Raw genomic sequence first — 12953 nt, 5'->3', positions numbered from 1 at the left:
TGGGTTTTAACCTGTGTTTTTGTTTCGTGTTTGTTTGACTTTTTCCCCGTGCCTTTACACGGCACGCCGTAATTTGGGCTAAATGAAAAACCCTATTATGCATTCCTGCGTCTGTCTCCCGAATCCATTATGCCAATGTGACAGAATAATCGACCATTAAGGGAGACAGCGGGAACTGGGCCGTCAGATGTCGCCGCGACTGGTCCGTCCGACGACGCCATTTCAGCAGCCACAACTGGCCCGTCCGATGCCGCCACAACCGGTCCGTCCGACGCCACGGCAACTGGCCCGTCGGACAACAACGCTACGTCGGCAGCTGCATCGGGTCCTGATCAACCCGCACTGCGTTCCGGTGATCGTCCTCGAGGCCGGTGTCGTTGCGCTGCTGGTGCAAACCTGAAATCAGAAATAACTTCCTCACGTTAGCAAATCCATTAGCTGCTCCTCTCTGTCTGTCACTCGCTCCATTCGCTATGCTCTTGGCGGCTCTGAGTCTGTGTGAGTATCCCATAGCAACGGCTCTACTTGGGTTGCTCTGCTCAATGAAGAGACATGAGACAGTAGTTAGCTGTTAGCTAGTTTTCATCACTCTAAACAAAGACAGAACTAAGGGATGGGCGGTATGGGCGGTGGGCGATATGGGCGGTGGGCTGTATGTGCTGTATTGGCGGTGTGGGCTGTATGGGCGTTGGGCGTTGGGTGGTGGGCGGTGGGCTGTGGGCAGTATGGGCACTGGGCGGTATGGGCAGTATATGTGGTGGGCTGTGTGGGCGGTGGGCTGTATGGGCTGTGGGCGGTATAGGCGGTGGGCGGTAAGGGCGGTAAGGGCGGTATGGGCGGTGGGCTGTATGGGCGGTGGGTGGTATGGGCGCTCGGCGGTGGGCGGTATAGGCGGTGGGCTGTATGAGCTGTGGGCGGTATGGGCGGTGGGCGGTATGGGCACTAAGGGTGGTATGGGCGGTGGGCGGTTTGGGCGCTCGGCGGTATGGGCACTAAGGGTGGTATGGGCGGTGGACGGTATGGGCGGTGTGAAGTAAGGACGGTATGGTTGGTATGGACGGTAATGGCGGTATAGGCAGTATGGGCGGTGGGCGGTATGAGCGGTATGGTTGGTATGGACGGTATGGGCAGTGAGCGGTGGGCGGTATGGGCGGTGAACGGTGGGCGGTATGGGCGGTGGGCTGTGTGGGCGGTATGGGCGCTCCGCGGTGGGCGGTATAGGCACTAAGGGAGGTATGGGCGGTAGGCGGTATGGGCGGTGGGCTGTGGGCAGTATGGGCGGTATGGGTGGTATAGGCGGTGGGCTGTATGGGTGTATGGGCTGTGGGCGGTATGGGCGGTGGGCGGTATGGGCGGTGGGCTGTATGGGCGGTGGGTGGTATGGGCGCTCGGCGGTGGGTGGCATAGGCGGTGGGCTGTGTGGGCGGTGGGCTGTCTGGGCGGTGGGCTGTATGGGCGGTATGGACGGTGGGCGGTGAGCCGTATGAGCGTTGGGCAGTGGGCTGTGTGGACGGTGGGCTGTATGGATGGTGGGCGGTGGGCTGTATGGGCCGTGGGTGGTGGGTGGTATGGGCGGTGGGTGGTGGGTGGTATGGGCGGTGGAATGTGGGCAGTATGGGCGCTGGGCGGTGGGCGGTATGGGCGGTGGGCTGTGTGGACGGTGGGCTGTATGGGCTGAGGGCGGTATGGGCGGTGGGCGGTGTGGGCGGTGGGCGGTATGGGCGCTCGGCGGTATGGGCACTAAGGGCGGTATGGGCGGTGGGCTGTGGGCAGTATGGGCGGTATGGGCGGTATAGGCGGTGGGCTGTGTGGGCGGTGGACTGTATGGGCTGAGGGCGGTATGGACGGTGGGCTGTATGGGCGGTATAGACGGTGGGCTGTATGGGCTGTGGGCAGTATGGACGATATGGGCGCTCGGCGGTGGGCGGTATGGGCACTAAGGGCGGTATGGGCGGTGGGCGGTATGGGCGGTATAGGCGGTGGGCTGTATGGGCTGTGGGCAGTATGGACGGTATGGGCGTTGGGCTGTATGGGCGGTGGGTGGTATGGGCGCTTGGCGGTGGGTGGCATAGGCGGTGGGCTGTGTGGGCGGTGGGCTGTATGGGCTGTGGGCGGTATGGGCGGTGGGCGGTATGGGCACTAAGGGTGGTATGGGCGGTGGGCGGTATGGACGGTGGGCGGTATGGGCACTAAGGGTGGTTTGGGCGGTGGGCGGTATGGGCGGTGTGCGCTAAGGACAGTATTGGCGGTATAGGCAGTATGGGCGGTGGGCGGTATGAGCGATATGGTTGGTATGGACGGTATGGGCGGTGGGCGGTATGGGCGGTATGGGCGGAATAGGCGGTATGGGCTGTGGGTGGTGGGCTTTTTGGTCGGTGTGCGGTGGGCGGTATGGGTGGTGGGCGGTGGGCCGTATGAGCAGTGGGCAGTGGGCTGTGTGGGCGGTGGACTGTATGGGCGGTGGGCAGTGGGCTGTATGGGCGGTGGGCGGTCAGCAGTATGGGCTGTATGGGCGGTAGGCGGTATGGGCGGTTTGTGTGGTGGGCAGTGGGTGGTGGGCTTTATGGTCGGTAGGCGGTATGGGCGGTTTGTGTGGTGGGCAGTGGGTGGTGGGCTTTATGGGCGGTGAGCGGTGGGCATATGGGCGGTGAACTTTGGGCGGTATGGGTGGTGGGCTGTATGGGCAGTAGGCTGTGTGGACGGTGGGCTGTATGGATGTTGGGCAGTGGGCTGTATGGGCGTAGCGTGGTGGGCGGTATGGGCGCTGGGCGCTGGGCGGTATGGGCGGTGGGCGGTATGAGCGGTATGGGCGGTGTGCGGTTTGGGCGGTGGGCGGTATGGGCGGTATGGGCGGTATAGGCGGTGGGCTGTGTGGGCGGTGGGCTGTATGGGCTGAGGGCGGTATGGACGGTGGGCTGTATGGGCGGTATGGGCGCTCGGCGGTGGGCGGTATGGGCACTAAGGGCGGTATGGGCGGTGGGCGGTATGGGCGGTATAGGCGGTGGGCTGTATGGGCTGTGGGCGGTATGGACGGTATGGGCGGTGTGCGCTAAGGACGGTATTGGCGGTATAGGCAGTATGGGCGGTGGGCGGTATGAGCGATATGGTTGGTATGGACGGTATGGGCGGTGGGCGGTATGGGCGGTATAGGCGGTATGGGCTGTGGGTGGTGGGCTTTTTGGTCGGTGTGCGGTGGGCGGTATGGGTGGTGGGCCGTATGAGCGGTGGGCAGTGGGCTGTGTGGGCGGTGGACTGTATGGGCGGTGGGCAGTGGGCTGTATGGGCGGTGGGCGGTCAGCAGTATGGGCGGTATGGGCGGTAGGCGGTATGGGCGGTTTGTGTGGTGGGCAGTGGGTGGTGGGCTTTATGGTCGGTAGGCGGTATGGGCAGTTTGTGTGGTGGGCAGTGGGTGGTGGGCTTTATGGGCGGTGAGCGGTGGGCATATGGGCGGTGAACTTTGGGCGGTATTGGTGGTGGGCTGTATGGGCAGTAGGCTGTGTGGACGGTGGGCTGTATGGATGGTGGGCGGTATGGGCACTAAGGGTGGTATGGGCGGTGGGCGGTATGGACGGTGGGCGGTATGGGCACTAAGGGTGGTTTGGGCGGTGGGCGGTATGGGCGGTGTGCGCTAAGGACAGTATTGGCGGTATAGGCAGTATGGGCGGTGGGCGGTATGAGCGATATGGTTGGTATGGACGGTATGGGCGGTGGGCGGTATGGGCGGTATGGGCGGAATAGGCGGTATGGGCTGTGGGTGGTGGGCTTTTTGGTCGGTGTGCGGTGGGCGGTATGGGTGGTGGGCGGTGGGCCGTATGAGCGGTGGGCAGTGGGCTGTGTGGGCGGTGGACTGTATGGGCGGTGGGCAGTGGGCTGTATGGGCGGTGGGCGGTCAGCAGTATGGGCTGTATGGGCGGTAGGCGGTATGGGCGGTTTGTGTGGTGGGCAGTGGGTGGTGGGCTTTATGGTCGGTAGGCGGTATGGGCGGTTTGTGTGGTGGGCAGTGGGTGGTGGGCTTTATGGGCGGTGAGCGGTGGGCATATGGGCGGTGAACTTTGGGCGGTATGGGTGGTGGGCTGTATGGGCAGTAGGCTGTGTGGACGGTGGGCTGTATGGATGTTGGGCAGTGGGCTGTATGGGCGTAGCGTGGTGGGCGGTATGGGCGCTGGGCGCTGGGCGGTATGGGCGGTGGGCGGTGTGAGCGGTATGGGCGGTGTGCGGTTTGGGCGGTGGGCGGTATGGGCGGTATGGGCGGTATAGGCGGTGGGCTGTGTGGGCGGTGGGCTGTATGGGCTGAGGGCGGTATGGACGGTGGGCTGTATGGGCGGTATGGGCGCTCGGCGGTGGGCGGTATGGGCACTAAGGGCGGTATGGCGGTGGGCGGTATGGGCGGTATGGGCGGTATAGGCGGTGGGCTGTATGGGCTGTGGGCGGTATGGACGGTATGGGCGGTGTGCGCTAAGGACGGTATTGGCGGTATAGGCAGTATGGGCGGTGGGCGGTATGAGCGATATGGTTGGTATGGACGGTGGGCGGTATGGGCGGTATAGGCGGTATGGGCTGTGGGTGGTGGGCTTTTTGGTCGGTGTGCGGTGGGCGGTATGGGTGGTGGGCCGTATGAGCGGTGGGCAGTGGGCTGTGTGGGCGGTGGACTGTATGGGCGGTGGGCAGTGGGCTGTATGGGCGGTGGGCGGTCAGCAGTATGGGCGGTATGGGCGGTAGGCGGTATGGGCGGTTTGTGTGGTGGGCAGTGGGTGGTGGGCTTTATGGTCGGTAGGCGGTATGGGCAGTTTGTGTGGTGGGCAGTGGGTGGTGGGCTTTATGGGCGGTGAGCGGTGGGCATATGGGCGGTGAACTGTGGGCGGTATTGGTGGTGGGCTGTATGGGCAGTAGGCTGTGTGGACGGTGGGCTGTATGGATGGTGGGCGGTGGGCTGTATGGGCGGTGGGTGGTGGGCGGTATGGGCGCTGGGCGCTGGGCGGTATGGGCGGTGGGCGGTATGAGCGGTATGGGCGGTGTGCGGTTTGGGCGGTGGGCGGTATGGGCGGTATGGGCGGTATGGGCGGTATGTGCGGTGGGCTGTATGGGCAGTATGGGCGCTCAGCGGTATGGGCACTAAGGGCGGTATGGGCGGTGGGTGGTATGGGCGGTATGGGCACTCGGCGGTACGGGCACTAAGGGCAGTATGGGCGGTGGGCGGTATGGGCGGTGGGCTGTATGGGTGGTATGGGCGCTTGGCGGTGAGCGGTATGGGCACTAAGGTCGGTATGGGCGGTGGGCGGTATGGGCGGTGTGCGGTATGGGCGGTATATGCGGTATGGGCGGTGGGCGGTATGGGTGGTATGGGCGGTATAGGCGGTATGGGCGGTGGGCGGTATGGTTGGTAATGACGGTATGGGAAGTGGGTGGTGGGCGGTATGGGTGGTGGGCGGTATAGGCAGTGAGCGGTGGGCGGTATAGGCGGTGGGCGGTATGGGCGGTGGGCGGTGGGCGTTATGGGCGTTGGGCGGTGGGCGGTATGGGCGGTGGGCGGTATAGGCGGTGGGCGGTATGGTCGGTGGGCGGTGGGCGGTATAGGCGGTGGTCGGTATGGGCGGTGGGCGGTATAGGCGGTGTGCGGTATGGGCGGTATATGCGGTATGGGCGGTGGGCGTTATGGGTGGTATGGGCGGTATAGGCGGTATGGGCGGTGGGCGGTATTGGTGGTAATGACGGTATGGGAAGTGGGTGGTGGGCGGTATGGGTGGTGGGCGGTATGGGCGGTGGGCGGTGGGCGGTGGGCGGTATAGGCGGTGGGCGGTATGGGCGGTGTGCGCTAAGGACAGTATTGGCGGTATAGGCAGTATGGGCGGTGGGCGGTATGAGCGATATGGTTGGTATGGACGGTATGGGCAGTGGGCGGTATGGGCGGTATGGGCGGAATAGGCGGTATGGGCTGTGGGCGGTATGGGCGGTGGGCGGTGGGCGGTATGGGCGGTGGGCGGTATGGGCGTTGGGCGGTGGGCGGTATGGGCGGTGGGCGGTGGGCGGTATGGGTGTTGGGCGGTGGGCGGTATGGGCGGTGGGCGGTGGGCGTTGGGCGGTGGGCGTTATGGGCGGTGGGCGTTATCGGCGTTGGGCGGTGGGCGGTATGGGCGGTGGGCGGTATGGGCGGTGGGCGGTGGGCGGTGGGCGGTATGGGCGGTATGGGCGGTGGGCGGTGGGCGGTATGGGCGGTATGGGCGGTGGGCGGTATGGGCGGTGGGCGGTGGGCGGTATGGGCGTTGGGCGGTGGGCGGTATGGGCGGTGGGCGGTGGGCGGTATGGGTGTTGGGCGGTGGGCGGTATGGGCGGTGGGCGGTAATGGCGTTGGGCGGTGGGCGGTATGGTTGGTAATGACGGTATGGGAAGTGGGTGGTGGGCGGTGGGCGTTGGGCGGTGGGCGGTATGGGCGGTGGGCGGTGGGTGTTATGGGCGTTGGGCGGTGGGCGGTATGGGCGGTGGGCGGTGGGCGTTATGGGCGTTGGGCGGTGGGCGGTGGGCGGTGGGCGGTATGGGCGGTATGGGCGGTGGGCGGTGGGCGTTGGGCGGTGGGCGGTATGGGCGGTGGGCGGTGGGCGGTATGGGTGTTGGGCGGTATGGGAGGTGGGCGTTATGGGCGTTGGGCGGTGGGCGGTATGGGCGGTGGGCGGTGGGCGGTATGGGTGGTGGGCGGTATGGTTGGTAATGACGGTATGGGAAGTGGGTGGTGGGCGGTATGGGTGGTGAGCGGTGGGCGTTATGGGCGTTGGGCGGTGGGCGGTTTGGGCGTTGGGCAGTGGGCGGTATGGGCGGTGGGCGGTGGGCGGTATGGTTGGTAATGACGGTATGGGAAGTGGGTGGTGGGCGGTGGGCGTTGGGCGGTATGGGCGGTGGGCGGTGGGCGTTGGGCGGTGGGCGGTATGGGCGGTGGGCGTTATGGGCGGTGGGCGGTGGGCGTTATGGGCGGTGGGCGGTATGGGCGGTGGGCGGTGGGCGGTATGGGCGGTGAGCGGTGGGCGGTATGGGCGGTGGGCGGTGGGCGGTATGGGCGTTGGGCGGTGGGCGGTATGGGCGGTGGGCGGTGGGCGGTATGGGTGTTGGGCGGTGGGCGGTATGGGCGGTGGGCGGTAATGGCGTTGGGCGGTGGGCGGTATGGTTGGTAATGACGGTATGGGAAGTGGGTGGTGGGCGGTGGGCGGTGGGCGGTATGGGCGGTATGGGCGGTGGGCGGTGGGCGTTGGGCGGTGGGCGGTATGGGCGGTGGGCGGTGGGCGGTATGGGTGTTGGGCGGTATGGGAGGTGGGCGTTATGGGCGTTGGGCGGTGGGCGGTATGGGCGGTGGGCGGTGGGCGGTATGGGTGGTGGGCGGTATGGTTGGTAATGACGGTATGGGAAGTGGGTGGTGGGCGGTATGGGTGGTGAGCGGTGGGCGTTATGGGCGTTGGGCGGTGGGCGGTTTGGGCGTTGGGCAGTGGGCGGTATGGGCGGTGGGCGGTGGGCGGTATGGTTGGTAATGACGGTATGGGAAGTGGGTGGTGGGCGGTGGGCGTTGGGCGGTATGGGCGGTGGGCGGTGGGCGTTGGGCGGTGGGCGGTATGGGCGGTGGGCGTTATGGGCGGTGGGCGGTGGGCGTTATGGGCGGTGGGCGGTATGGGCGGTGGGCGGTGGGCGGTATGGGCGGTGAGCGGTGGGCGGTATGGGCGGTGGGCGGTGGGCGGTATGGGTGGTGGGCGGTGGGCGTTATGGGCGTTGGGCGGTGGGCGGTATGGGCGTTGGGCGGTGGGCGGTATGGTTGGTAATGACGGTATGGGAAGTGGGTGGTGGGCGGTGGGCGTTGGGCGGTGGGCGGTATGGGCGGTGGGCGGTGGGCGTTATGGGCGTTGGGCGGTATGGGCGGTGGGCGGTATGGGCGGTGGGCGGTGGGCGGTATGGGCGGTGGGCGGTATGGGCGGTGGACGGTATGGGCGGTATGGGCGGTGGGCGGTGGGCGGTATGGGCGGTGGGCGGTATGGGCGGTGGGCGGTGGGCGGTATGGGCGGTGGGCGGTGGGCGGTATGGGCGGTGGGCGTTGGGCGGTATGGGCGGTGGGCGGTGGGCGGTATGGGTGATGGGCGGTGGGCGGTATGGTTGGTAATGACGGTATGGGAAGTGGGTGGTGGGCGGTGGGCGTTGGGCGGTATGGGCGGTGGGCGGTGGGCGTTGGGCGGTGGGCGGTATGGGCGGTGGGCGTTATGGGCGGTGGGCGGTGGGCGTTATGGGCGGTGGGCGGTATGGGCGGTGGGCGGTGGGCGGTATGGGCGGTGGGCGGTGGGCGGTATGGGCGGTGGGCGGTGGGCGGTATGGGTGGTGGGCGGTATGGGCGGTGAGCGGTGGGCGTTATGGGCGTTGGGCGGTGGGCGGTATGGGCGTTGGGCGGTGGGCGGTATGGTTGGTAATGACGGTATGGGAAGTGGGTGGTGGGCGGTGGGCGTTGGGCGGTGGGCGGTATGGGCGGTGGGCGGTGGGCGGTGGGCGTTATGGGCGTTGGGCGGTATGGGCGGTGGGCGGTATGGGCGGTGGGCGGTGGGCGGTATGGGCGGTGGACGGTATGGGCGGTATGGGCGGTGGGCGGTGGGCGGTATGGGCGGTGGGCGGTATGGGCGGTGGGCGGTAGGCGGTATGGGCGGTGGGCGTTGGGCGGTATGGGCGGTGGGCGGTGGGCGGTATGGGTGATGGGCGGTATGGGCGGTGGGCGGTGGGCGGTGGGCGGTATGGGCGGTGGGCGGTGGGCGGTATGGGCGGTGGGCGGTGGGCGGTATGGGTGGTGGGCGGTATGGGCGGTATATGTGGTATGGGCGGTGGGCGGTATGCGTGGTATGGGCGGTATAGCCGGTATGGGCGGTGGGCGGTATGGTTGGTAATGACGGTATGGGAAGTGGGTGGTGGGCGGTATGGGTGATGGGCGGTATGGGCGGTGGGCGGTGGGCGGTGGGCGGTATGGGCGGTGGGCGGTGGGCGGTATGGGCGGTGGGCGGTGGGCGGTATGGGTGGTGGGCGGTATGGGCGGTATATGTGGTATGGGCGGTGGGCGGTATGCGTGGTATGGGCGGTATAGCCGGTATGGGCGGTGGGCGGTATGGTTGGTAATGACGGTATGGGAAGTGGGTGGTGGGCGGTATGGGTGGTGGGCGGTGGGCGGTATGGGTGGTGGGCGGTATGGGCGGTGAGCGGTGGGCGTTATGGGCGTTGGGCGGTGGGCGGTATGGGCGTTGGGCGGTGGGCAGTATGGGCGGTGGGCGGTGGGCGGTATGGGCGGTATGGGCGGTGGGCGTTGGATGGTATGGGCAGAGAGAAAAAAAGTGATAGAGAAAGAGAGACTGAAATGAGAGAGGGTCTCTCTCATCAGCTGGCGATTGAGCCTGACACACAAGACCAGCTTAGATATTAGCTTGAAATGGCCCTCCTATATTTACACAGAACAACAGAGACAGAGAGGACAAATAAAGCCCATATTCCCCAATTATAATTATATGATGAAAATCATCATGAATTGTTCATTTATGTAGCTATTTTCATATTCTCTGGGCGTTTTGTAATTCATACACTAATTACAGTAATAACTAACCAGATATTACATCTGTGACTCATGCAGACATAAAAAATGGCTTTGTGAACATTGGAGATGTGTTCTATTAATACTTCACTGAATGCTCTCGACGCAAAGGTTACTGTTTGTGTGTGTATGTGTGTGTGTGTGTGTGTGTGATAATATGGCATTCAAAACAAATTACAGATGTCTCTTCAGTAGACATATTTCCCTTTTTATCTCTGTTCCATCTACCTCCCAACAGCAGACAAGTCTAGAGAGATATGAGAGGCTCAGACAAACAGTCAGACAGGAAACAGTCTGGAGCATGATCATCACAGTAGGAGCATGTCATTGTCTGGAAGGCTGGACGTCAATATCTCTGGTTTTCTGTGTATGTGTTTGTGTTTGCCATGGGGCCACGGCAAAACTCATCCCTTTATATGATGATTCAATCGCTCAGCATGACCTGCCTTGGTGGCAAAAACACACACACACACACACACACACACACACACACACACACACACACACACACACACACACACACACACACACACACACACACACACACACACACACACACACACACACACACACACTCACGTCCCAGGACAACTTGACAGGACTGGCAAGGAGAGAAACCCTGGCTCAAGATCTGACCCTGATGAAAGAGAAAAAGAGAGAGACAGAGAGATAGAAAGAGAGAAAAAGAGAAAGAGAGAGAGAAAGAGAGAGAGAAAGAGAGAGAGAGCTGATCAGTAAATGTGAAATCAATTGCAAGATATAGTGTGAAAAGGAAGATAAATTAGACCGGGTAAGGGGAGCATGCATGTCTTGGCTCAATCAAGCTGGTAAACAGCTCAGAATTACATATCTCTTCAATTACCAGCCTTCCAATGACAGGACAGGCTCTCCCCTACATCCTCTCAGGATGAGGCAATAGCTACCTAATGAGTGTCTTCTGTCGTTCTACTGCCTCAGCCAGATTACTTTCCCTTCTTGTCCCTGATTAACAATGTGCACATGTACTTCCTTCCTTAAATCAGAGTTGCCTTTATGCATTCTCAAATACCTGTACGGGTTATAAATCTATGATGAGTCCATGACAGCGGCAGGATATCATCTGGGATCTGACAAATCTGGCAACCAAGTAGTAACCTTGGAAGCCAATCTAACCAATCAGGATGAGCATTGGTTGAGGAATAAGGAACAAGCTAGCTGAACGTAGCCCCAGTAACGGAGAGGCTAATTGGACCATACGTTTTTGAGCTTAACTGGCCCTGACATCTAGGATGGCTCGGTGCATAGCTAATGGTCAGTAAGACAAGCAAAGTAAAACGATTAAAAAGCCATTTCTGGGCTATTTGGCAGGAACAATGCCTCATAATTAATGAACTTATTTTGTTTCTTTTTTGACAAACCTGAACTGTACAAGGATTTGAACTTATGAAGTTGATGATAAATAATGGGTAGTGTTGTTGTAACAGCGCTTTCTTTTGCTCGTGTGATAAATGGCATACAGTAAACATCACTCATGGACAATATGGGTAACTATTCACTGATAAACATGCAGCCACTTACACAGTCAGACATAAGCACACGCACACGCACGCGCACACACACACACACACACACACACACACACACACACACACACACACACACACACACACACACACACACACACACACACACACACACACACACACACACACACACACACACACACAGTCCCTGTAAAGCACAACCACTTGTGTTTCCAGGTAGAACCCTTTTGGTTTCTATGTACAACCCTTTCCACAGAGGGTTCTACCTGGAACCAAAAGGGTTCTACCTGGAGTTAAAAAAGGTTCTACCTGGAATCAAAAATGGTTCAAATATGGAGACAGCCGAATAAGCCTTTTGGAAACGTTTTTTCTCTAAGAGTATAGGCTATAGTCTGGGATTGAGTATTATGAACTAAATTCATTCTACACCTGCTAGCCAATCAAAATAAGCATTTTACCAATGCTTCTTGTGATTGCCCGTAGCTGACACTGTGACATGATGATGATATGATCGGGTAGACCTGGCTTGCAGATTTCTGTGATATGTCAAGATAAACTGTAAATGGCAGATTGAGCTGAAATACATTGAGATATAATTGAACACGGACCTGGACATTTCTATATTATATTGATTTCTCCTTTCTTTGTTTCTTTCACTGTCTTCAACTATCTTTTTTTTTTTTCTCTCTCTCTCTCTCTCTCTCTCTCTCTCTCTCTCTCTCTCTCTCTCTCTCTCTCTCTCTCTCTCTCTCTCTCTCTCTCTCTCTCTCTCTCTCTCTCTCTCTCTCTCTCTCTCTCTCTCTCTCTCTCTCTCTCTCTCTCTCTCTCTCTCTCTCTCTCAATTCAAGGGGCTTTATTGGCATGGGAAACATGTGTTAACATTGCCAAAGCAAGTGAGGTAGATATTATACAAAAGTGAAATAAACAATACAAATTAACAGTAAACATTACACATACAGAAGTTTCAAAACAATAAAGACATTACAAATGTTATATTATATATATACAGTGTTGTAACAATGTACAAATGGTTAAAGCACACAAGTTAAAATAAATAAGCATAAATATGGGTTGTATTTACAATGGTGTTTGTTCTTCACTGGTTGCCCTTTTCTTGTGGCAACAGGTCACAAATCTTGCTGCTGTGATGGCACACTGTGGAATTTCTCCCAGTAGATATGGGAGTTTATCAAAATTGGATTTGTTTTCAAATTCTTTGTGGATCTGTGTAATCTGAGGGAAATATGTCTCTCTAATATGGTCATACATTGGGCAGGAGGTTAGGAAGTGCAGCTCAGTTTCCACCTCATTTTGTGGGCAGTGTGCACATAGCCTGTCTTCTCTTGAGAGCCATGTCTGCCTACGGCGGCCTTTCTCAATAGCAAGGCTATGCTCACTGAGTCTGTACATAGTCAAAGCTTTCCTTAAGTTTGGGTCAGTCACAGTGGTCAGGTATTCTGCCACTGTGTACTCTCTGTTTAGGGCCAAATAGCATTCTAGTTTGCTCTGTTTTTTTGTTAATTCTTTCCAATGTGTCAAGTAATTATCTTTTTGTTTTCTCATGATTTGGTTGGGTCTAATTGTGCTGTTGTCCTGGGGCTCTGTGGGGTGTGTTTGTGTTTGTGAACAGAGCCCTAGGACCAGCTTGCTTAGGGGACTCTTCTCCAGGTTCATCTCTCTGTAGGTGATGGCTTTGTTATGGAAGGTTTGGGAATCGCTTCCTTTTAGGTGGTTGTAGAATTTAACGGCTCTTTTCTGGATTTTGATAATTAGTGGGTATCGGCCTAATTCTGCTCTGCATGCATTATTTGGTGTTCTACGTTGTACACGGAGGATATTTT

At 59.7% G+C, this 12953-nt stretch overlaps 1 protein-coding gene across 1 annotated transcript; it reads right to left on the bottom strand.

Moving 5' to 3' along the window:
• Positions 1–571: 571 nt before the first annotated feature.
• LOC120022288 (proline-rich extensin-like protein EPR1) lies at positions 572–2070 on the bottom strand. The gene is made up of 2 exons (XM_038966190.1): positions 1904–2070; positions 572–1820 (listed from the first exon to the last, which is right to left on the bottom strand). The coding sequence occupies exons 1-2, from the start codon at positions 2068–2070 to the stop codon at positions 572–574; spliced, it is 1416 nt and encodes a 471-aa protein (XP_038822118.1).
• Between the last annotated feature and the right edge of the window lie 10883 nt (positions 2071–12953).

Source organism: Salvelinus namaycush, chromosome 27 (assembly GCF_016432855.1).
Source record: "Salvelinus namaycush isolate Seneca chromosome 27, SaNama_1.0, whole genome shotgun sequence".
NCBI lineage: Eukaryota > Metazoa > Chordata > Actinopteri > Salmoniformes > Salmonidae > Salvelinus > Salvelinus namaycush.
Note: the sequence above shows the minus strand (reverse complement) of the source record. Positions and strands in the feature narration are given on the sequence as shown.